The 21,661-nt window shown below is 41.2% G+C and overlaps 2 protein-coding genes and 1 long non-coding RNA gene across 4 annotated transcripts in view; 2 read left to right on the top strand and 1 right to left on the bottom strand.

The window, feature by feature from the left end:
- The window catches only part of LOC110531985 (uncharacterized), a 30,889-nt gene extending 29,707 nt beyond the window's left edge, over nucleotides 1-1,182 (bottom strand). The window contains exon 1 of one of the 2 annotated variants that reach the window (XM_036959910.2): nucleotides 1,054-1,182. In XM_036959910.2, coding sequence (XP_036815805.1) covers nucleotides 1,054-1,150 — 97 coding nt within the window. In that variant the 5' untranslated portion in view covers nucleotides 1,151-1,182. The remainder of the gene's footprint in view (nucleotides 1-1,053) is intronic. The other variant, XM_021615542.3, reaches the window with a different exon arrangement.
- Nucleotides 57-12,397, top strand: LOC149985431 (uncharacterized). Its single transcript, XR_016486418.1, has 4 exons — nucleotides 57-196; nucleotides 11,544-11,613; nucleotides 12,151-12,184; nucleotides 12,305-12,397. It is a non-coding gene; the product is annotated as an uncharacterized LOC149985431 (long non-coding RNA).
- Nucleotides 12,398-13,689: 1,292 nt separating this feature from the next.
- Nucleotides 13,690-20,703, top strand: LOC110498635 (unconventional myosin-IXb-like). The gene is made up of 4 exons (XM_090198306.1): nucleotides 13,690-13,815; nucleotides 13,903-14,034; nucleotides 17,042-17,165; nucleotides 17,513-20,703. The coding sequence occupies exons 2-4, from the start codon at nucleotides 13,931-13,933 to the stop codon at nucleotides 17,615-17,617; spliced, it is 333 nt and encodes a 110-aa protein (XP_090054432.1). The 5' UTR covers nucleotides 13,690-13,815; nucleotides 13,903-13,930; the 3' UTR covers nucleotides 17,618-20,703.
- Nucleotides 20,704-21,661: the final 958 nt, after the last annotated feature.

The raw sequence follows: 21,661 nt of genomic DNA, 5'->3' as shown, positions 1-21,661 counted from the left end.
ACTAATCTGTCGTTCTGCCCCTGAACAGGCAGTTAACCCACTGTTCCTAGGCCGTCATTGAAAATAAGAATTTGTTCTTAACTGACTTGCCTAGTTAAATAAAGGTAAAAATAAAAATAAATAAAGATGGAGGGTTGACCACATGTTCTATGTGGGGAGCTAATTGCCTTGATCAAGGGCACAACGGCAGTAGATGGTAAGTCAACATGGGATCAGACACAGCAGCTTTCCCGTGTCAATAATGCTTACTTTTTCATGTATGCCATAATATTAATAGTCATGAAAATTTGGTTAAAAGTCATGGAGAAGTAAACACTCAGTGGTCACTATAGCATAACGGCATTTGTGAATTTCAGTGAACATAGTCTAATGGACTGACTTGGAAAAAGACAGCTCCTGCACTTATTCCATCCCAAGTCAAGGACTGGGTGGCAATTGGAGACAGTCAGCGACAGTACATTCCACAGTGGTGTAAAGTATTTAGGTAAAAAAAAAGTTTAAAGTACTACTTAAGTCGTTTTTGGGGGGTATCCGTACTTTACTTTTTAAATTTGACAACTTTTACTTTACTACATTCCCAATGAAAATAATGTACTTTTTACTTCATATTTTTTCCCTGACACCCAAAAGTACTCTTTATATTTTGAATGCTTAGCAGGACAGGAAAATGGTCTAATTCACACATCAAGAGAACACCCCTGGTCTTCCCTACTGCCTCTGATCTGGTGGACTCACCAAACAGGAATACTTAATTTTCCCCTGGCTATCTGTACATTTAAAAAACAAGAACATGGTTCCTTATGGTTGGCTTAATATAAGAAACTTGAAATTATTTATACTTTTGATACTTAAGTATATTTCAAACTAAATACTTTGACTTTTACTCAAGTTGGATTTTACTGGGAGTCTTTCACTTGTACTTGTAATTTTCTATTGAGGTATCTTTACTTTTACTCAAGTATGACAATTGGGTACTTTTTCCACCATATCTAAGGCTGATAATGGAATGAAAAACAGAAAAACTGAATTAAAGAAAATTGTTTTATGTCTTACCTTGTTTAAGGAAGGAGTATCGTACCTTGCCAATGCGACTGAAAATGGAATGCCAATAAGGAAGTATGCCAAAGAGCTGTGCAAACAGACATGACATTTCAAAATCGTAGTAGATAGAAATTCCGGGTCAAATCACCAAATTTGGTAGATGAATTCCAATTCCTATTTCTTACATATTTGACTGATCTGACCTTGACATTCCACAGTTCCTGAAATAGTTCCACAAACAGGTGTAAGTAGCCAAGTGTGATCCCACTTCTGACACTAGTGTAATGAAATCAAATAAAATGTTACTCTTCACATGCTTCGTAAACAACAGGTGTAGACTAACAGTGAAATGCTTACTTACGGGCCCTTTGTCAACAATGCAGAGATAAAGAAAATAGAGAAATAATGGAAACGTGGTAATAGTAATAATAAATACACAATGAGTAACGATAACTTGGCTATATACACATGATACCAGTACAGGGTCAATGTTCAAGGGTATGAGTTAATTGAGGTAGATACACTACTAAAGTATTTGGACACCTGCATGTCGAACATCTCATTCCAAAATCATGGGCATTAATATGGAGTTGGTCCACCCCTTTGCAGCTATAACAGCCTCCACTCTTCTGGGAAGGTTTTCCACTTGATGTTGGAACATTGCTGCGGGGACTTGTTTCCATTCAGCCACAAGAGCATTAGTGAGGTCGAGTACTGATGTTGGGAAATTAGGCCTGGCTCGCAGTCGGCGTTCCAATTCATCCCAAAGGTGTTCAATGGAGTTGAGGTCAGGGCTCTGCAGGCCAGTCAAGTTCTTCCACCATGATCTCGACAAACCATTTCTGTATGGATCTCGCTTTGTGTACAAGTGTTTGCGGCCTCGTTTAACTCTAAAGCAAGAGGAACTGCAATTTTGATAAGTAGACACATCCCCTTTTGTGTCAGCAACACCATGTCTGCTCCCTCAGGCAGGTTTGTTTTGTTGCAGGGACATATTTATTCAGTCTTGGACCCTATTGAATATTTATGCTCCTAACTTCGACGACCATATGTTTATTCAGAATGTCTTCCTTCAGGTTGCTCAAGCCCCACTAGAATGGCTACTGGCTGGTGGAGATTTAAATCTTTGTTCAGATACAGTTCTTGATTGTTCCTCTGATAAACCCTCCCCTCTTACCAAAGCTGCCAAGCTCACCATGTCATTCTTGAAGGATCTCCATATACTAGACGTCTGGAGACAGATGCACCCACAGGATAGGAACTACTCTTTTTATTCACACCCACACAACACACACACGCATAGATAGCAAAAGTTATCAACCCAACTGTTTCATAGAGTGTTAGATACCGATTATCTCCCCAGATTGCTAATACCAGAGAAGAATGGTCACTAAGCAATCTCCATTCCCACCAAGCATGTATAGATGGAGACTAAATTCTACACTCCCCAAGCAACCTGCATTCATCAAAGAGCAGATCAATATTTTTACTTTGACAAATAAATCCTCTGGTCCTGACAGTTTCATTCTTTGGGACACATTGAAAGTCTCTGATGGGAAAGGCTCATTGCCAGTACTAAAGGGTTGAAAAGAAAACACTGTGCCTAACTGAATTACCTTAAATCTGAAATCTTTGAGCTAGAGAAAACCTACCAAAGGTGCCAGACTAAAGACCTATAACGGCTTTTGGTAAATAAATAACTGAAATATAATGCTCTGAACATGTATCAAGCTGAGAGGGGTATTACTAAATCAAAACAGCGTTACTATGAACTTGGAGAGAAAGCACACAGTGTTGGCATGGCAACTGAAAGCAGAGGAAAGTAAGAGGACAATTAATGCAATAGAAACTCTTACTAATGAGATATTTTGACCCTACTGAAATAAGTGATACTAAATAAATAAGAAATACTACGAGGTCCTCTATACTTCAAATCAAAATCAAATCAAATGTATTTATATAGCCCCTTACATCAGCTGATATCTCAAAGTGCTGTACAGAAACACAGCCTAAAACCCCAAACAGCAAGCAATGACGTGTATAAGCACGGTGTCTAGGAAAAACTCCCTAGAAAGGCCAAAACCTAGGAAGAAACCTAGAGAGGAACCAGGCTATGAGGGGTGGCCTTCTGGTGGTCTTCTGGCTGTGCCGGGTGGAGATTATAGCAGAACATGGCAAAGATGTTCAAATGTTCATAAATGACCAGCATGGTCAAGTAATAATAATCACAGTAGTTGTCGAGGGTGCAGCAAGTCAGCACCTCAGGAGTAAATGTCAGTTGGCTACTTCCCAATCAAACTCTTCTCTCCTTGCTCAACCTCCCTTGCCTGTCAAAGGAAGACAGAGCGCACCTGAGCGAACAGTTCTCAGTCCCTGAATTGTTGGAGGACATTAAATCTTTACCTTCTAATAAATCTCCTGGCTTCCCTCCAGAGTTCTATAAAGAACTCAAGTGGCTGTTGGTCCCCTACCTTATGGAGGTACTTTAAAAAGCCGGGGAGGACAACTGCTTTCCAGAGTCTTTCACTCAAACTGTGATTACAGTAATTCACAAGGATGGGGAAACCCCGCTGCTAAAGTGTGCATCCTATCGACCAATCTCTCTCCTTAAAACAGATTGCAAACTGGTCACCAAGATGCTATCTAAGAGACTGGAGTCATGCCTCCCCCTGTTGGTCAATCCAGATCTTACTGGATCCATAATTAATAGATTGTCCTCCAATAATCTCAGAAGGTTCTTTGATATATTTCACAGAAAAACAAAATAGCTAGTGTCGCAGTCTCCCTCAACGCTGAAAAGGTCTTTGATGGGGTCCAATGGTCACATCTCTTCGCGTTTTGGAAAAGTATGGTTTAGGCACCGTGTTTGTAAACTTGATGAAATCACTCAAATCTCCTAAAACTAGTATTGCTACGAATGGGATTACTTCCTCTTTCCTTCTCTTTAGGGGGAACAGATATAGTTGCCCTTTTAGCCCCCACCTCTTCACCCTTGCCATGGAACTGTTGGCGGAGGCCGTTAGAACGGGCCCTGACATACAGTGCATTCGGGAAGTATTCAGACCCCTTGACCTTTTCAAAATGTTTTTACGTTACAGCCTTATTCTAAAATTGATTCAATAAAATGTCTTCCTCACTCTACACACAATACCCCATAATGACAAAGCGAAAACAGGTTGACATTTTTGCACATTTATGAAAAATAAGTATCATATTTACGTAAGTATTCAGACCCTTTGCTATGAGACTAATTTGAGCTCAGGTGTGTAATGTTTCCATTGATCACCCTTGAGGTGTTTCTGCAACTTGATTGGAGTCCACCTGTGATAAATTCAATTGATTGGACATGATTTGGAAAGGCACAGACCTGTCTATTTAAGGTCCCACAGTTGACAGTGCATGTCAGAGCAAAAACCCATCCATGAGGTTGAAGGAATTGTCTGTAGCGCTCTGAGACAGGATTGTTTTCAGGGCACAGATCTGGGGAAGGGTACCAAAAAATGTCTGCAGTATTGAAGGATCATGCTGTGGGGATGTTTTCAGCAGCAGGAACTGGGAGACTAGTCAGGATCGAGGGAAAGATAAATGGAGCAAAGGACAGAGATCCTTGATGAAAACCTGCTCCAGAGCGCTCAGGAACTCAGACTTGGGCGAAGGTTCACCTTCCAACAGGACAACGACCCTAATCACACAGCCAAGACAACGCAGGAGTGGCTTCGGGACAAGTCTCTGAATGTCCTTGAGTGGCCCAGCCAGAGCCCGGACTTGAACCTGATCGAACATCTCTGGAGAGACCTGAAAATTGCTGTGCAGCGACTCTCCCCATCTAACTTGACAGAGCTTGTGAAGATCTGCAGAGAAGAATGAGAGAAATTCCCCAAATACAGCTGTGCCAAGCTTGTAGCGTCATACTCAAGAAGACTCGAGGCTGTAATCACTGCCAAAGGGGCTTCAACATAGTACTGAGTAAAGGGTCTGAATACTTATGTAAATGATATATTTCAGTTTTGTATTTTTAATACGTTAGCAAACAATTCTAAAAGGCTGTTTTTGCTTTGTCATTGTGGGGTATTGTGTTTAGATGAGTGATTATTGTTTATATATTTATACATACACACACACACACATTTTAGAATAAGGCTGTAACGTAACAATATGTCAAGGGGTCTGAATACTTTCCGAATGCACAGTACATGGCTTTGAGATGGGCCCCCATACCCATAAGTTAACGCTTTTTGAGGATGACCTGATCTTATTTCTAACAAACCCAGAACATCCCCTCTCACTTATAGAACCTATTACAGTATTTTAGTTCTTTCTCTGGATATAAGGTCAATTTTGATTAAAATCTTACTGTTGTCTGTCTTTGACCATCATACCATTAAGCATCAGTTGCCTTTTAGACGGTCGCCTATGGGCTTCACATAGTTGGGTAGAACGCAATCTGGCTGGCTTGTTGCAAAAGGTGGAGGGTGACCTGTGTAAATGGATGGACTTGCCTCTCACTCTACTGGGTAGAATTAAAATGAATATCCTGCCCAGAATTCTATATTTGTTTCAATCTCTCCCCATCCCTGTATCCGCAGCATTCTTTTCCTCTCTCGACAAGCTGACCAGACAGTTTGTGGCACGGCAAAACTCCTAGGGTTAGCCTGGACAAACTGACCCTTGATTACAGTCAAGGGGACATAAACCTCCCTAATTTCAGAATATATTACTTGGCTGTGCAGTCTAGATTTATGGCTCAGAGGATTGACAATGGTCCTTTGCTCTCATGGTTGAACTTTGAAAAGTTTGAGGTACATGAGGACACTGGGGCTCTGAGACATGAAATCAATTTTTTTTTAAACTGTCACAGATAACACTTTAATTATACATTCTGCCCTGGTGCAAACTGCATGAGCTGTTCAGACAAGAGGGATTTGTTCCCTTAAACCCCCTTTATGGAACAATAAATGGATTCCTATGTTTTTCCAGAATAGTAACTTTAGACCATGGTCTGATAAGGGTATCACTCTTCTAGAACATTGTTATGAGGGAATTCTTATGCCCTTTGAACAGCTGAAACAGAAATACAACTTGTCTAACAAGGACCTCTAGTTACCTACAACTATTACATTTTATTAGGGTGAATCTCAAGGGCCAATGGAACCTACTTAAGATGTCACCTATTGAACAACTCTGCCTTGCAGACCAACCACTGTTCAAGACCATTTCCTGTGTTTACGATCCTCTTATGTCATGACTACCACTGCCTGAGCTAGATAAACCCCGACTTTGGTAAAAGATCTGGGTATTCTGCAACGATTTGCACAGAGACAGGAAGCAAGTTCAGGGAATGAGTGTTTTAATAAATAAACGCAACATACAACAGGAACAACGCACCGACTTAACACTGGAACACAAACAATGACGCCTGGGGAAGGATCACCCTCTTTGGTTCCTTCCCCAGATGTCATTGTTTCTGTTCTATATATATACACATACAGCGAGGCAAAAAAAGTATTTAGTCAGCCACCAATTGTGCAAGTTCTCCCTCTTAAAAAGATGAGAGAGAGGCCTGTAATTTTCATCATAGGTACACTTCAACTATGACAGACAAAATGAGAAAAAAAAAATCCATAAATCACATTGTAGCATTTTTTATGAAATTATTTGCAAATTATGGTGGAAAATAAGTATTTGGTCAATAACAAAAGTTTCTCAATATTTTGTTATATACCCTGTGTTGGCAATGACAGAGGTCAAACATTTTCTGTAAGTCTTCAAGGTTTTCACACACTGTTGCTGGTATTTTGGCTCATTCCTCCATGCAGATCTCCTCTAGAGCAGTGATGTTTTGGGGCTGTTGCTGGGAAACATGGACTTTCAACTCCCTCCAAAGATTTTCTATGGGGTTGAGATCTGGAGACTGGCTAGGCCACTCCAGGACCTTGAAATGCTTCTTACGAAGCCCCTCCTTCGTTGCCCGGGCGGTGTGTTTTGGATCATTGTCATGCTGAAAGACCCAGCCACGTTTCATCTTCAATGCCCTTGCTGATGGAAGGAGGTTTTCACTCAATCTCACAATACATGGCCCCATTCATTCTTTCCTTTACACGGATCAGTCGTCCTGGTCCCTTTGCAGAAAAACAGCCCCAAAGCATGATGTTTCCACCCCCATGCTTCACAGTAGGTATGGTGTTCTTTGGATGCAACTCAGCATTCTTTGTCCTCCAAACACGACGAGTTGAGTTTTTACCAAACAATTATATTTTGGTTTCATCTGACCATATGACATTCTCCCAATCTTCTTCTGGATCATCCAAATGCTCTCTAGCAAACTTCAGACGGGTCTGGACATGTACTGGCTTAAGCAGGGGGACACGTCTGGCACTGCAGGATTTGAGTCCCTGGCGGCGTAGTGTGTTACTGATGGTAGGCTTTGTTACTTTGATCCCAGCTCTCTGCAGGTCATTCACTGGGTCCCCCCGTGTGGTTCTGGGATTTTTGCTCACCGTTCTTGTGATCATTTTGACCCCACGGGGGAGATCTTGCGTGGAGCCCCAGATCGAGGGAGATTATCAGTGGTCTTGTATGTCTTCCATTTCCTAATAATTGCTCCTACAGTTGATTTCTTCAAACCAAGCTGCTTACCTATTGCAGATTCAGTCTTCCCAGCCTGGTGCAGGTCTACAATTTTGTTTCTGGTGTCCTTTGACAGCTCTTTGGTCTTAGCCATAGTGGAGTGGAGTGTGACTGTTTGAGGTTGTGGACAGGTGTCTTTTATACTGATAACAAGTTCAATCAGGTGCCATAAATACAGGTAACGAGTGGAGGACAGAGGAGCCTCCTAAAGAAGAAGTTACAGGTCTGTGAGAGCCAGAAATCTTGCTTGTTTGTAGGTGACCAAATACTTATTTTCCACCATAATTTGCAAATAAATTCATTAAAAATCCTACAATGTGATTTTCTGGATTTTTCCCCTCATTTTGTCTGTCATGGTTGAAGTGTACCTATGAAAATTACAGGCCTCTCCCATCTTTTTAAGTTGGAGAACTTGCACATTTGGTGGCTGACTAAATACGTTTTTGCCCCACTGTGTGTGTGTGTGTGTGTGTATATATATATAATTCCACCAACTCCACACACACACACACACACACACACACACACAAACACGGCTTCAAAATTACTGGCACCCCTGACTGCTAATGCGCAAATAATGCTTATAGAGAAACTCAAAATACCAACTTGTGAGAAATATGATACTTTATTAATGTTTCAATGGTTCCAACCAAAATAATTGATTGATTTAATTAAAAATCAATGTCCTCCAAAACAAGGTTTCACAATTAATGGCACCCTTAAAGATTATTGTAAATAACATCTACCAAAAATTAAACCACAAATTAAATTCCAGTTAGGTAAACCTAAATAAGTTCTAAGGAACTATATTGAGCCATTATATCACTTCCTGTTTCACTAGGGTATAAAAATGAGGTAACACGCATGCAATATCCCACTGTCATCCAACACCATGAAGAAAACAAAAGACCTGGCAGTTCAAAAGAGACAGATGGTCATTGAAAGATTAGTGGAATCTGTGTGGGTAGCTGGACAGGTAGGATGACTGACAGTGAGGGTGAACAGGTGGTCGGTCACGTGTCAGGTGACAGAGGAATGGATGAGACTTGAGGCAGGAATTCCTGTAACCATAAAGTTGTATATTTACTGAGTAGTCTGTGCTGCATAACAAAGAAAACAAAATAACATATATCCAATCAAATTCATAATCACAAAGATCAAATCATAACAATCATTCATTATTAACATTATTTAGGGAATTCAACAATCCAGTTCATTAAGAAGTCAATAGTAATAATTCGTGAGTCATTTAGGCTCGTAACTATTTATCATAAATCATGAAAGAATACAAACAGTGAATGGTTATGTAACGACGTTCGTCTGTAGGAGGAGAAGCGGACCAAAAAGCAGCGTGGTGGTTACTCATGTTCTTTAATGGAAAATGAACGATACATGAAATAACTTATCTACAAAACAACAAACGGAACGTGAAAAAACCTATACAGCCTATCCTGTGACAACAAACACAGTGACAGGAACAATCACCCACCAACACACAGTGAAACCCAGGCTACCTAAGTATGATTCTCAATCAGAGACAACTAATGACACCTGCCTCTGATTGAGAACCATACTAGGCCGAAAACATAGAAATACCCCAAAACATAGAAAAACAAACATAGACTGCCCACCCAACTCACGCCCTGACCATACCAAATAAATACAAAACAACGGAAATCAAGGTCAGAACGTGACAGGTTATTCAATCTATAATCCCCATTAGTTTGATATCAAAGTCGATCAGTTCAGCAAACAATGACGTTTATCATTTCACCCTTTCAAGTGTCTTCATGTGTACATGTAATGAATTTCCTTACATATTAACCATATCGATTGCATAATTGGCCTATGAGGATCCGTAGGGCCGTGATCATTGACAATTCACAACATATTTGAAGCGTGCGCTCCAAGCCGCGCTCCGCGGTAATAACTATAAAAAATAATTGATGGCCCACTCTCCCGATCGCAACAGATTGTTCAGATGAAAGGCAACAGAGTCGGTGGACTTACGTGGATTCACGGACACACAGAACTTCTGGATCAGACGGAGTTAAGAGAAAGTTGCGAGATCAGGCGATGGCGATTTCCTCCTTTTATGGAGTTGAGATCTGTCGGACATTTCCACCGGAGCTAATTAAAGCGCCCCTGGCCCAGCTGAGTAAGTGGCAATGAATTAAAGGATTATTCCACCAACTCCATGGGCCTTTTCTACAGTCGTAGACCTTCATAAATCTGGTAATGGCTACCAGAAGATCCACAATTGAATATACCACTGAGCACTGTCAGGGCAATTATAAAAAAAATGCAAACAGTTGAAAACCTCATGGGTAGAGGACGCAAATGCATTTTGCCGCCCAGGATAGAGAGGAGGATGATGAGAGAAGCAAGAAAATCTCCAAGAATCACTGTGATAGAATTGCAGGCCTTGGTGGCGTCTTGGGGTCACCAGCTTTCAAAAAGCAACATGAGACCCCACCTCCACAACCACAGGCTCTTGGAAGGGTTGCCAGAAGAAAGCCCTTTCTGACCACAAGACACAGACGCAAACGCTTGGAGCTTGCCAAACGTCATTTAAGTTATGACTGGAAGAAGGTGCTCTGGTCAGATGAGACCAACATTTTAAGTTTTGGTCAGATACAGCATCGACATTTATGGCGTCGAAACAGAGATGCATACAAGGAGAGGCACCTCATACCCACGGTGAAATATGGAGGGGGGGCATTGATGTTTTGGGGCTGTTTCAATTCCAGAGGTCCAGGGACACTGGTTAAGATTGATGGCATAATGAATTCCACCAAGTATCAGGCAATTTTATTTGATCATCTGGTTGCCTCTGCCAGAAGGCTGGGACTTGGTTGTAGGTTAACTTCCCAACAAGACAATGGCCCAAAACATACCTTAAGATCCACACAGAAATGGTTCTGTGACAACAAAATCAATGTTCTGCCATGGCCATCTCAGTTGGCCATGGCAATAATTAATCAATACTCAATAATAAGCCATAATTAATCAATAATCAATAATTAAGCTTTTGCAATAGCATTTGACTTTCAACATTTCTAATGAAAAGTTGAGAGTGGTCAACATAATGGCAACTGAGATCTTTTATAGCAAAGATCCACCCCCTAGTCGACATGACAAACCACAGATAATAGGAACTGTTCACAAAGAAAGACTTTTACTTGAGAAAGGAGTATCCCATAGCCAGACAGCATTCACTAAATTATCGTTCAGTTTGGTCTTCTAAACGAGGTTCTAATCTCGTTATTGGTACTTCATAGTACCAAAACATTACCTCATCCAATGGCATATATCAATTGTCAATTCTAGATACTCCCATCTCAGATACATTCCCTCCTGGACAAACTCAGAGTGGAGTGAGCCTCTAGGTCATATACTAGGTCAAGATTCATGCAACATCAGAGGGGTAATACAATGGTTCCAGACACTGCCATACTCCTCCCCCCAATGGTAAAAGGAGGGAATGACTGGAGTACAGACATGGTGGAGCCCTTCACATGGTTTAGAAATAGTTACAGACACATTCAAATATGAAGACAATATTCAAACCTGACTTCTCCCTTTCTGATATTCTACATATTACCAGACATGTAAAAAACAAGCCTGACCTCTCCCCTCTCTGGGGATAGACTTTTCCCTAGAGAAGAAAGGAAAGTGCAACTGCCAACAGTATAGTCCAAAAGAAGACATTCTAATGACAAGTATAAAGTAAATAAAACATCTTATTTATCTACGTTACCTAACTAATTCTGATTCAGCTACGACGGGGACTATGGAGTAACCTATACAGGGATGGTGTTACATCCACATTGAACTCCAGATACAGACTGATCCAGTTTAATTTCCTCCATCAGCTCTATATCACCCCATCTACATTGCACAAGTTCAACCCTGATATCTCCTCTACACAGTTTCTGGCAAGGGGTAAGTGATACCATATCTTCAATTTAGGGGGCTGCATTCCCTTTGGACCCGGAGGTCTGTCTACTGAATAACTTCACAAATTCCAATCTTAGGCAAAGTCACACTAATAATGCTAACAGAAATGGTGCAAGCAATTGGCAAAAAAATGTATTGCCTTGAAACAGAAATCAGATAGCCACATTGCAACTGGCAGGTGGGTATCTGAAGTTAATAGTTGTATCCCACTGGAGAAAATGACATAATGCTTGAGGAATAAGTCAGAGACAATTTACAGAATTTGGCAACCCTTTATTGATTATATGGAGAATGTTCACTCACATAACACTGTATAATCCTCATGTAATGTTTCACACGTAATGTATTAAATGTACCACACACAAATGCCTACTGGTCCAATGTCTCATTAGTTTTTTTTTTCTATTGCATTTACATTTTTGTCTGTTGTCTTCTAAGTTTGTCACTTTGTTATATTGTTGTCTGTCTTCTCATTTTTGTTTTGAATGTTCTTAATTGTAAAATGCTTTTTGGTTTTGTCAGTGTTTCAGCCTGCTAAAGCTCGGAAGACAAGAACGTAAGTACAAACTAAGGGCCAATCCTTAAACCTGTCCACTCTTTGTTCTCTATAGAAATATATGTATTTTATGAAGTGATTGGACACATTGATACATGCACACAATGTATGATTGTTTAGATGGAGAACTCCCTGGACCATGTGTTCAGCACGTACCAGGTTAACATCATGCAGTCGTGTGACCAGTGCAACTCCTATATCGGGGGCATGGAGAAAGTCTACATGTGCAGCTGTGAGTACCACACACACACACACTCTAGTAACAACTAATATAGGTGTATACATATATATACATTTTTTTCACCTTTATTTAACGAGGTAGGTCAGTTGAGAACAAGTTCTCATTTACAACTGCGACCTGGCCAAGATAAAGCAAAGCAGTGCGACAAAAACAACAGAGTTAGACATAACAAACGTACATTCAATATCACAAAAGAAAAATATATGCACAGTGTGTGCACATGTAGAAGAGTAGGAAGGTATAAGGCAATAAATAGGCCATAGATACTAAATAATTACAATTTAGCATTAACACTGGAGTGATAGATGTGCAGATTATGTGCAAATAACAAGGATAACAGTCTCCAATGATTGATGTGAATGCTGATCATGCTTTAAACATACATAACGTGAAACATTATAACATTATATTCTGAGGGTCGTCATGGATACAAATGTTAATAGCCTCCCATTCTGGTTTTATTCTTCCAGATTGTAAGATGGTGTGCCACAAGAAGTGCCTCGGCAAAATTGTCACTGCTGCACATTTTTTGCAAAAAAGGTGGGCATTGACCTCACATATTCGTAAACGACATTGACATAGTTCCATGATTTAGGTGTGCAAATCTTAAAAATCTGTATTGGTCCCTAGGTTACTATTGACTAACATATCTGACTGTTGGTGTCTGTCTGTGTGCAGAGTGATGAGGAGTCGGGAGGCCTGCACTTTGGTTATTTTCTCCTTGTTATATTCTACAGGTAAATACAAAAATAAAGGAAAAACTTGAGTAAATGAAGGATACAAAGTATATTGAAATCGGGTGTGATTCCTGAGTTAATTAAGCTATTAAAACATCCCATCATGCTTAAGGTCCAGCTGCCCATTATTTTGGCTACCAAGGCTAGAGATCTCTGACTTTGAAAGAGGGGTCTCAAAGTAAGTTTAAAGGGTGTGTGTGTGTGTGTCTGTCACCAGATCTCAACCCAATTAAACACTTATGGGAGCGGCACCTGAGACAGCGTTTTCCGGCACTTTTGACAAAATGACTAATTATGGAATTTCTTGTGGAAGAATGGTGTCGCATTACAGTTCCAGACACTTGTAGAATCTATGCCAAGGCGCATTAAAGCAGTTCTGGCGGCTTGTGGTGGCTCAACGCCGTATTAAGACACTTGATGATGGTGTTTCCTTTATTTGGTCAGTTACCTGTATTCCACTGAATGTTGAAATGTGTAATATTGTCGACTGTCAGCAATCCCGTGTGCCGTTGTTGTTGATCCTAATTGTGTTTTCCTCATCTCTCAGAACTTCCTGAAAAGCAAGAGCAGCTACATGCCATCTACAAAGTGTTGGAACAGCTCCCCACCGCATGCTTCAACACCTTGGAAAGACTTTTCTTCCATCTAGTCAAGTACATACTCTTCATGGCTGGGGCAATATTGCTGTGTGTATTGCTATATATAATATTCCACATGAGTAATATTTTTCTCTCTTCCAGAGTGTCTAAAGACGAGTCTCACAACCGCATGTCTCCCAACTCCCTGGCCATCGTGTTTGCCCCCTGCATCCTCCGCTGCCCAGACAGCGCCGACCCACTCATGAGCATGAAGGACGTGGCCAAGACCACCACGTAAGTATCTCTCTGATCACTGCATAGACAGACACCCCTGTTATGTATAAAACGTTGTTTTATTTTGATCAATTCAGTTGAAATTTAAAAAATCCCACAATAAGAATTGTCCACTTTGAATTAATTTTATTGATCTCAACATAGTCTTTGCTAAAAACTTCTTGATGTCTATAGTATTCTCTCTGATGTGCAGTATGGTTTCCGCTCAGGTTATGGATGAGTCACTGCAATCTTAAAGCCTCTTTGGGCTAGGGGGCAGTATTTTGACGTCCGGCTGAAAAGCGTGCCCAAAGTAAACTGCCTGTTACTCAGGCCCAGAAGCTAGGATATGCACATCATTGGTAGATTTGGATAGAAAACTCTACAGTTTCTAAAACTGTTAAAATAATGTATGTGAGTATAACAGAACTGATATGGCAGGCTAAACACCGAGGACAAACCATCCCAAAAAAATAAAAATTCAGCCAATCACTGTTTCCAGTGTCTGTCATGTTTATTATGAGGCGAAATCCTCCCAGATTGCAGTTCCTAGGGCTCCCACTAGATGTCAACAGTCTTTAGAAAGACTTTCAGGCTTGTTTTTGGAAAAATGAGCTAGAATTTGTAGTTTTTCTAAGTGGCTCCCATTTTGGCTGTAGTGTTTTCATGCGTGTGGATGAGAGCACGTTCTTTGTTGTTTATCTCCGGTAAAGATAATAATGATACTCCTACTTAAATTTGATTATTTATTTGTTTATTTACATATTAGGGTACCTGAGGTTTCATTATAAACGTTGCTTGACTTGTTTGGAGAAGTTTATTGGTAACGTTTGGGATTCATTTTGTATGCATTTTGAAGGAGGGAAACCGGTGGACAATTGAATGAAGCGCGCCAGCTAAACTGAGTTTTTGGGGACATAAAAAAGGACTTTATTGAACAAAATTACCATTTTTGATGTAGCTGGGACCTTTTGGAGTGCCAACAGAAGAAGATCTTCAAAGGTATGGCATTTATTATATCGCTATTTCTAACTTTCATAGCACACCTTCCTGGTTGAATTTTTTTTTTTATGCTTTTGTATGAGGGGTGCTGTCCTCAGATACTCACATGGTGTGCTTTTGCCGTAAAGCCTTTTGAAATCTGACATATTATATTTCTGTAATTTCAATTTCGTGCTCTGCAATTTCACCAGATGTTGTCTAGCTGGGTCGCTAGCGGAACGCCTGCGACAGAAAGGTTAAAGGTCCTCAACAATGTCACCATCTCCCTTGATTCTAAGCAATCTTGTGCTGCTATTTCTATTGACTTGGCCAAAGTTATTTGATATGGTAGACCATTCCATTCTAGTGAGCCGGCTAATGTATATTCGTGTCTCTGAGGGGTCTTTGGCCTGGTTTGCTACAGTAACTACATCTCTCAAAGAGTGCAGTGTATAAAGTCAGAAAATCTGCTGTCTCAGCCACTGCCTGTCACCAAGGGAGCACCCCAAGGCTCAATCCTAGGCCCCACGATCTTCTCAATTTACATCAAAACATAGCTCAGGCAATAGGAAGCTCTCTCATCCATTTATATGCAGACAATACAGTGTTATACTCAGCTGGCCCCTCCCCGGATTTTGTGTTAAACAAAGCTTTCTTAGTGTCTGTGGTATCCCAGTAGGTCTACCCTGGGGGATGGTAATAGAGGGGAGGTACATGAGGTGACGTTGGCTCCCTCTGCTGGGAATACGGGAGCTGGGCACCCCAACACGGACAGCTCTAAGTGGAGGTAATTAGAGGAAAGTGCCAACCAGGCATGGAGGCCAAATAAAAGGAGCACAGTGGCACACCGCGGAAAGAGAAGGACCAAGCGAAACCTACGTGATTTCTCTGTGTTAATCTCTGCACGCTCAACCCAACACCCCACGGTTTACCACATGTCCAACAAGCTTTCTCTGCCCTGAACACCTCCAAAACAAAAGGTACTGTGTTTTGGTGAGAAGAAGTTCCTCTCCCCACAGGTGTGATTACTACCTCTGAGGGTTTAGAGCTTGAGTTAATAACCTCATACTTGGGAGTACTTGGGAGTATGGCTAGACGGTAAACGGTCCTTCTCTCAGCTCATATCAAAGATGCAGGCTAAAGTTAAATCTAGACTTTATCGTATTCACTCCTCTTTCACCCCAGCTGCCAAACTAACCCTGATTCAGATGAACATCCTACCTATGCTAGGTTACGGAGACATAATTTATAGATCGGCAGGTAAGGGTGCTCTTGAGCGGCTAGATGTTCTTAACCATTCAGGCAATTAGATTTGCCACCAATGCTCCTTATAGGACACATCACTGCACTCTATACTCTTCTGTAAACTGGTCATCTCTGTATACCAGTTGCAAGACCCACTGGTTGATGCTTATTTATAAAACCCTCGTAGGACTCACTCCTCCCTCATCCTTCACATACAACACCCGTTTTGCCAGTCACATTCTGTTAAAGGTCCCCAAAGCACACATCCCTGGTTCGCTGGTCTTTTCAGCTTGCTGCAGGTAGCGACTGGAACGAGCTGCAACAAACACTCAAACTGGACAGTTTTATCTTAGTCTCTTCATTCAGAGACTCAAATCATGGACACTCTTACGGACAATTGTGGCTGCTTTGCGTGACGTGTTGTCTCTACCTTCTTGCACTTTGTGCTGTTTTCTGTGCCCAATAATGATTGTACCATGTTTTGTGCTGCTACCATGTTGTGTTGCTACCATGCTGTGTTGTCATGTGTTGCTGCCTTACTATGTTGTCTTAGGTGTCTCTTTATGTAATGGTGTTGTTTGGTCTCTCTTGTTGGGATGTGTGCTTTGTCCTATATTTTGGTAGGCCGTCATTGTAAAACAGAATTTGATTTCAACTGACTTGCCTAGTTAAATAAAAATTGCTGTTATCAAGTGAATATTTTGTTCAGGCAACTAGGTACGACCACCACTGTACAGAAACCAATGCAGTGCCTTTACCACAATAGAGATTCTAACTAGCAGGTAATGTCTCTGTGTCCCAGTTGTGTGGAGATGTTGATCAACGAGCAAATCAGACGCTACAATGAGAAGTTGGAGGAGATCGAACAGCTGGAGCACGCTGAGGCGCTGGCCGTCAACCAGCTCAAACTCAAGAGAAAGAACACGGTGAGGACTATTCTACATGGTCTGGTCTGTCTTTACACTACCAATGGTTGGGGCCAATTCAGGAAACAAACTGACATTTCTATTCCAATTTTCCTCAATGCATCTCTATGTCGCTTTCTGAATTGACTGAATTGGAATTGATCCCAACACTGACACTTACCAGGTCCATAGACTCAGTAGACAGACCGACCATAGTCACCAACTGTATTTACTACATACTGTAGGGCAGGGCTGTACTACGACACTCCTAGTCCAGTAAGGCTGCAGGTTTTTGAGTGTCAGTGTATTGTCCAATATCCACCATGGCTTACTGCTCATTGTTTTGTGGTTCTCCTTTTTTTCTTCAGCTGCACTGGCATTTGCCCCTCAGGTTTTCTGCTCCTTACAAAGGAGTGGTGGTATGTATCCACGTTGCTCTGGTCCTCCTGGTAGCTAGATGCGGTTTGTCTTAACCAACCGTCTGTGCATGACTTGTAGTAGTCGATGACCCGCCACCCATCCCTCTCTCCTCTTCATACTAATTGGTGGAATACAGTGGTATACAGTGCTGCAGTGGTCTCCCAGCTATGTTTCTGGAGAGCAACTGGGCAGGCTTTTGTTATAGCCCAGCAGTTACACACCTGGATCCAGGCGAAGACAATGATCAGTTGATTCTCTGCTGAAGGTGTTAGTGCTAGGTGTGTGTCAGTGCTAGGTGTGCTGTCAGTGTTAGGTGTAATGTCAGTGCTAGGTGTGTATCAGTACCGCTAGGTGTGCTGTCAGTGCTAGGTGTGCTGTCAGTGCTAGGTGTGTATCAGTCCCGCTAGAACAAAGGCCTGCATACCTACTACTAGTACCTTTACGCGTCTAGATGTTAGACCCCTGTTATACTGCATGTTGGTTTCAGCCCTCAGTATCTGTGATGTGAAGGTTCTTCAGAGTGACGGTGTGGGTTGATGTTGGTCTTTGCTACATGTGACTTGTTTGTGGTTTGACTAGTATTTAGTGACAATAATTCTTGATCATAGCCCGCTTGTGCTGTATGGATTGGATGGATGGTTTGTGGATTCTCCCTGTTAACCGGAACCAAGCCTAATAACTGAATAATTGACATGGGAATGAGTTGTCTTCTTGATGATGTCTTTTACACTCCTGGTGTAAAATAACCATTGCTTTGATTCGCAGCCTGTAGCTTTAGTCAATAGTAAAATCGTCATAAAAACCCTCACACCCGAAACTGACATGTTGTAACAGTTTCATAGTGTCTGTTTATCCCTACTCATGACAAAACTGCCCTGCCTTCCTCTAGTTACCATAGCTCACTGGAATGACACAGGCATGATATTAATAAACACTATGCATGATGATGTTACACAGGCACCCCCACCCCATCCTCTAAACCAGTGTGGTATGGACTTGCTACTCGTTGAGGTGCCATGAGTAACTGTGTGTGTGTGTGTGTTCTCTCCTAGGTGCATAAGAAGTGCTCAAACTAAATACAAACTTGATGAAACCTCTGAAGGGGAGGTTCCCTTTCAGTCCTTTTATACTGCTACGCTAACAAGTTAAATGCATGTTTGTTCCTGTATGTGACTGATTTATACCACACAGGGCTTCTGTCCTTGAAACTGAGACATGTATCACTTCTCTTGTTCCAAGATAATGTTCTGGGCTTACTGCCAATTTGCTTATGAGTGATAGTGTAGTTTCCTCCTTTGTGCAATCATCCAGTCACTGGCATGAACCCAACCAAGACAGGTTATTACAAAAGCAGCATTGTGCTAATCTTACGATTATATACAAACAAGAACATTATCATCACAGCCCTTTCTGTTTCAGCATGACAATGCCCCCATGCACAAAGTGAGGTCCGTACAGAAATGGTTTGTCGAGATCGGTGTGGAAGAACTTGACTGTCCTGCACAGAGCCCTGACCTCAACCCCACCAATCACTTTTGGTATGAATTGGAACATCTACTGCGAGCCAGGCCTAATCACCCAACATCAGTGCCCAACCTCACTAATTCTCTTGTGGCTGAATGAAAGCAAGTCCCCGCAGCAATGTTCCAACATCTAGTGGTAGCCATGAAGTGCTTTGAAAGGCCGGTCATGGCTCACATTAACACCATCACCCCAGAAACCCTTGACCCACTCCAATTTGCATACCGCTTCAAAGGAACACCTATGTGAGAATGTTGTTAACTTCTTATGGATCCCTTCGCGCGCCAATCCCTTTAGCAGGATCGATTTGACAACACCCAGTAAAATTGCAGTGCGCCAATTTCAAAAACAGAAATACTCATAATAAGAATTCATAGAGCATACAAGTGTTATACATCGGTTTAAAATGAACTTCTTGTTAATCCAGCCGCAGTGTCAGATTTCAAAAAGGCTTTACGGCAAAAGCAGACCATGCAATCTCTGAGGACAGCGCTCAGCATACCAACACATGAAAATCAGATTTCAACCAGGCAGGTGCTACACAAAAGTCAGAAATAACGATATAATTCATGCCTTACCTTTGAAGATCTTCTTCTGTTGGCACTCCAAAATGTCCCATAAACATCACAAATGGTCTTTTTGTTCGTTAAATTGCTTCTTTATATCCCCAAAATGTCAATTTATTTGGCGCGTTTGATTCAGGAAAACACCGGTTCTAACTTGCCCAACATGCCTACAAAGTATCTAATAAGTTACCTGTAAACCTGGTCCAAACATTTCAAACAACATTCCTAATCCAAATGTATGTGTCCTAAAACGTAAATAATCGATCAAATTTAAGACGGGAAATACTGTGCTCAATACCGGACGAAAATACCGGACTACGTTCCAGGTCACGCGCACCAAAACATTAGAGTGCACCCGGAGTGACACATGGAAATAACAGGGCTACTTCTTAATTTCTCAAATGAAAAACATCAACCAATTTCTAGACTGTTGACATCTAGTGGAAGCCATAGGAACTGCAAGCATATTTCTATTAAAAAGGGATTTCCATAGAAACCTAATGGAAAACAGATTGAGGTAAAATAAAAATTCCCTGGATGGATTGTGCTCAGAGTTTTGCCTGCCAAATCAGTTCTGTTATACTCACAAACATTATTCAAACAGTTTTAGAAACTTCAGAGTGTTTTCTATCCAAATCTACAAATCATATGCATATCCTAGCTTCCGGGCCTGAGTAGCAGGTAGTTTATTTTGGGCACGCTTTTCATCCGGATGTGAAAATACTGCCCCCTAGCCCAAAGAGGTTTTAATTGACTACGCTCAGCGTTCAATACCATAGTGTCCACAAAGCTCATCACTAAGCTAAGGACCCTGGGACTAAACACCTACCTCTGCAACTGGATCCTGGACTTCCTGATGGACTGCCCCCAGATGGTAAGAGTAGGCAACAACACTTCTGCCATGCTGATCCTCAACACTTGAAATATATGTAATATCACGTGAGAGAGACTGTCATTTCTTCAAGCAATCATCTTTATTCAATATTGATTATTATTGCAATACTGAGGCTGGTCAACCCCACGCCCTTGAGTGTTGGACCGAGTAACCTAACCTTTACACAAATGCAAAGTACCAATAATATATATATATATATATATATATATTAATATATATATATATATATATATATATATATATATATATAGCTGACACTATATATATATAGCTGACACTAAAAATGCTTAGTCATGATTGGTTCCACCCATCCATGCAGATTGGGGCATCATAAGCCACTCTGGGTTCATACTGTCGTTATCTGCATGTGGGTTGTTGTCTTAACCCCTCCCTGGCTTAGTTTCCCAGATGGAAGGATGATTTTGAGACAGTGAGGGATTGTTCTACTCCTAAGATATCCCTAGAACTGGTCCCCAATCTGATGCAGTCCCGCAATGTAATTCATTACAAACCCACTGATATTGCCAATTACTTTAAGGATTTTTTCATTGGCAAGATTAGCAGATTTAGGCATGACATGCCAGCAACAAACACTGACACTACACATCCAAGTATAACTGATCAAATTATGAAAGACAAGAATTGTAATTTTGAATTCTGTAAAGTGAGTGTGGAAGAGGTGAAGATTTTTCTATCAACAGTGACAAGCCACTGGGGTCTGACAACTTGGATAGAAAATTGCGAGGATAATAGCAGACAATATTTCCACATCTTCAATCTAAGCCTACTAGAAAGTGTGTGCCCTCAGGCCTGGAGGGAAGCACAAGTAATTTCGCTACCCAAGAATAGTAAAGCCCCCTTTACTGGCTCATATAGCCGACCAATCAGCCTGTTACCAACCCTTAGTGAACTTTTGGAAATTGTGTTTGAGCAGATTACAATGCTATTTTACTGTAAACAAATTGACAACATACTTTCAGCCCGCATATAGGGAGGACATTCAACAAGGACAGCACTCTCCAATTACTGATTATTGGCTGAGAGAAATTGATGATAAAAAGATTGTGGGAGCTGTTTTGTTAGACTTCAGTGCGGCTTTTGACATTATCGATCAT

The sequence above is a fragment of the Oncorhynchus mykiss genome, chromosome 1 (assembly GCF_057628025.1).
Source record: "Oncorhynchus mykiss isolate SJ-2025 chromosome 1, ASM5762802v1, whole genome shotgun sequence".
Taxonomy (NCBI): Eukaryota; Metazoa; Chordata; class Actinopteri; order Salmoniformes; family Salmonidae; genus Oncorhynchus; species Oncorhynchus mykiss.
This window is presented reverse-complemented; position numbering and strand designations above follow the sequence as displayed.

Bases quoted from the DNA above. Each gene is read 5' to 3' on its own strand.
- LOC110498635 (XM_090198306.1), top strand. From the start codon at position 13,931: ATGTCTCCCAACTCCCTGGCCATCGTGTTTGCCCCCTGCATCCTCCGC. The intron at 14,035-17,041 runs GTAAGTATCTCT...TCTGTGTCCCAG, and splicing joins GACGTGGCCAAGACCACCAC to TTGTGTGGAGATGTTGATCA. The intron at 17,166-17,512 runs GTGAGGACTATT...TTTTTTCTTCAG, and splicing joins AACTCAAGAGAAAGAACACG to CTGCACTGGCATTTGCCCCT.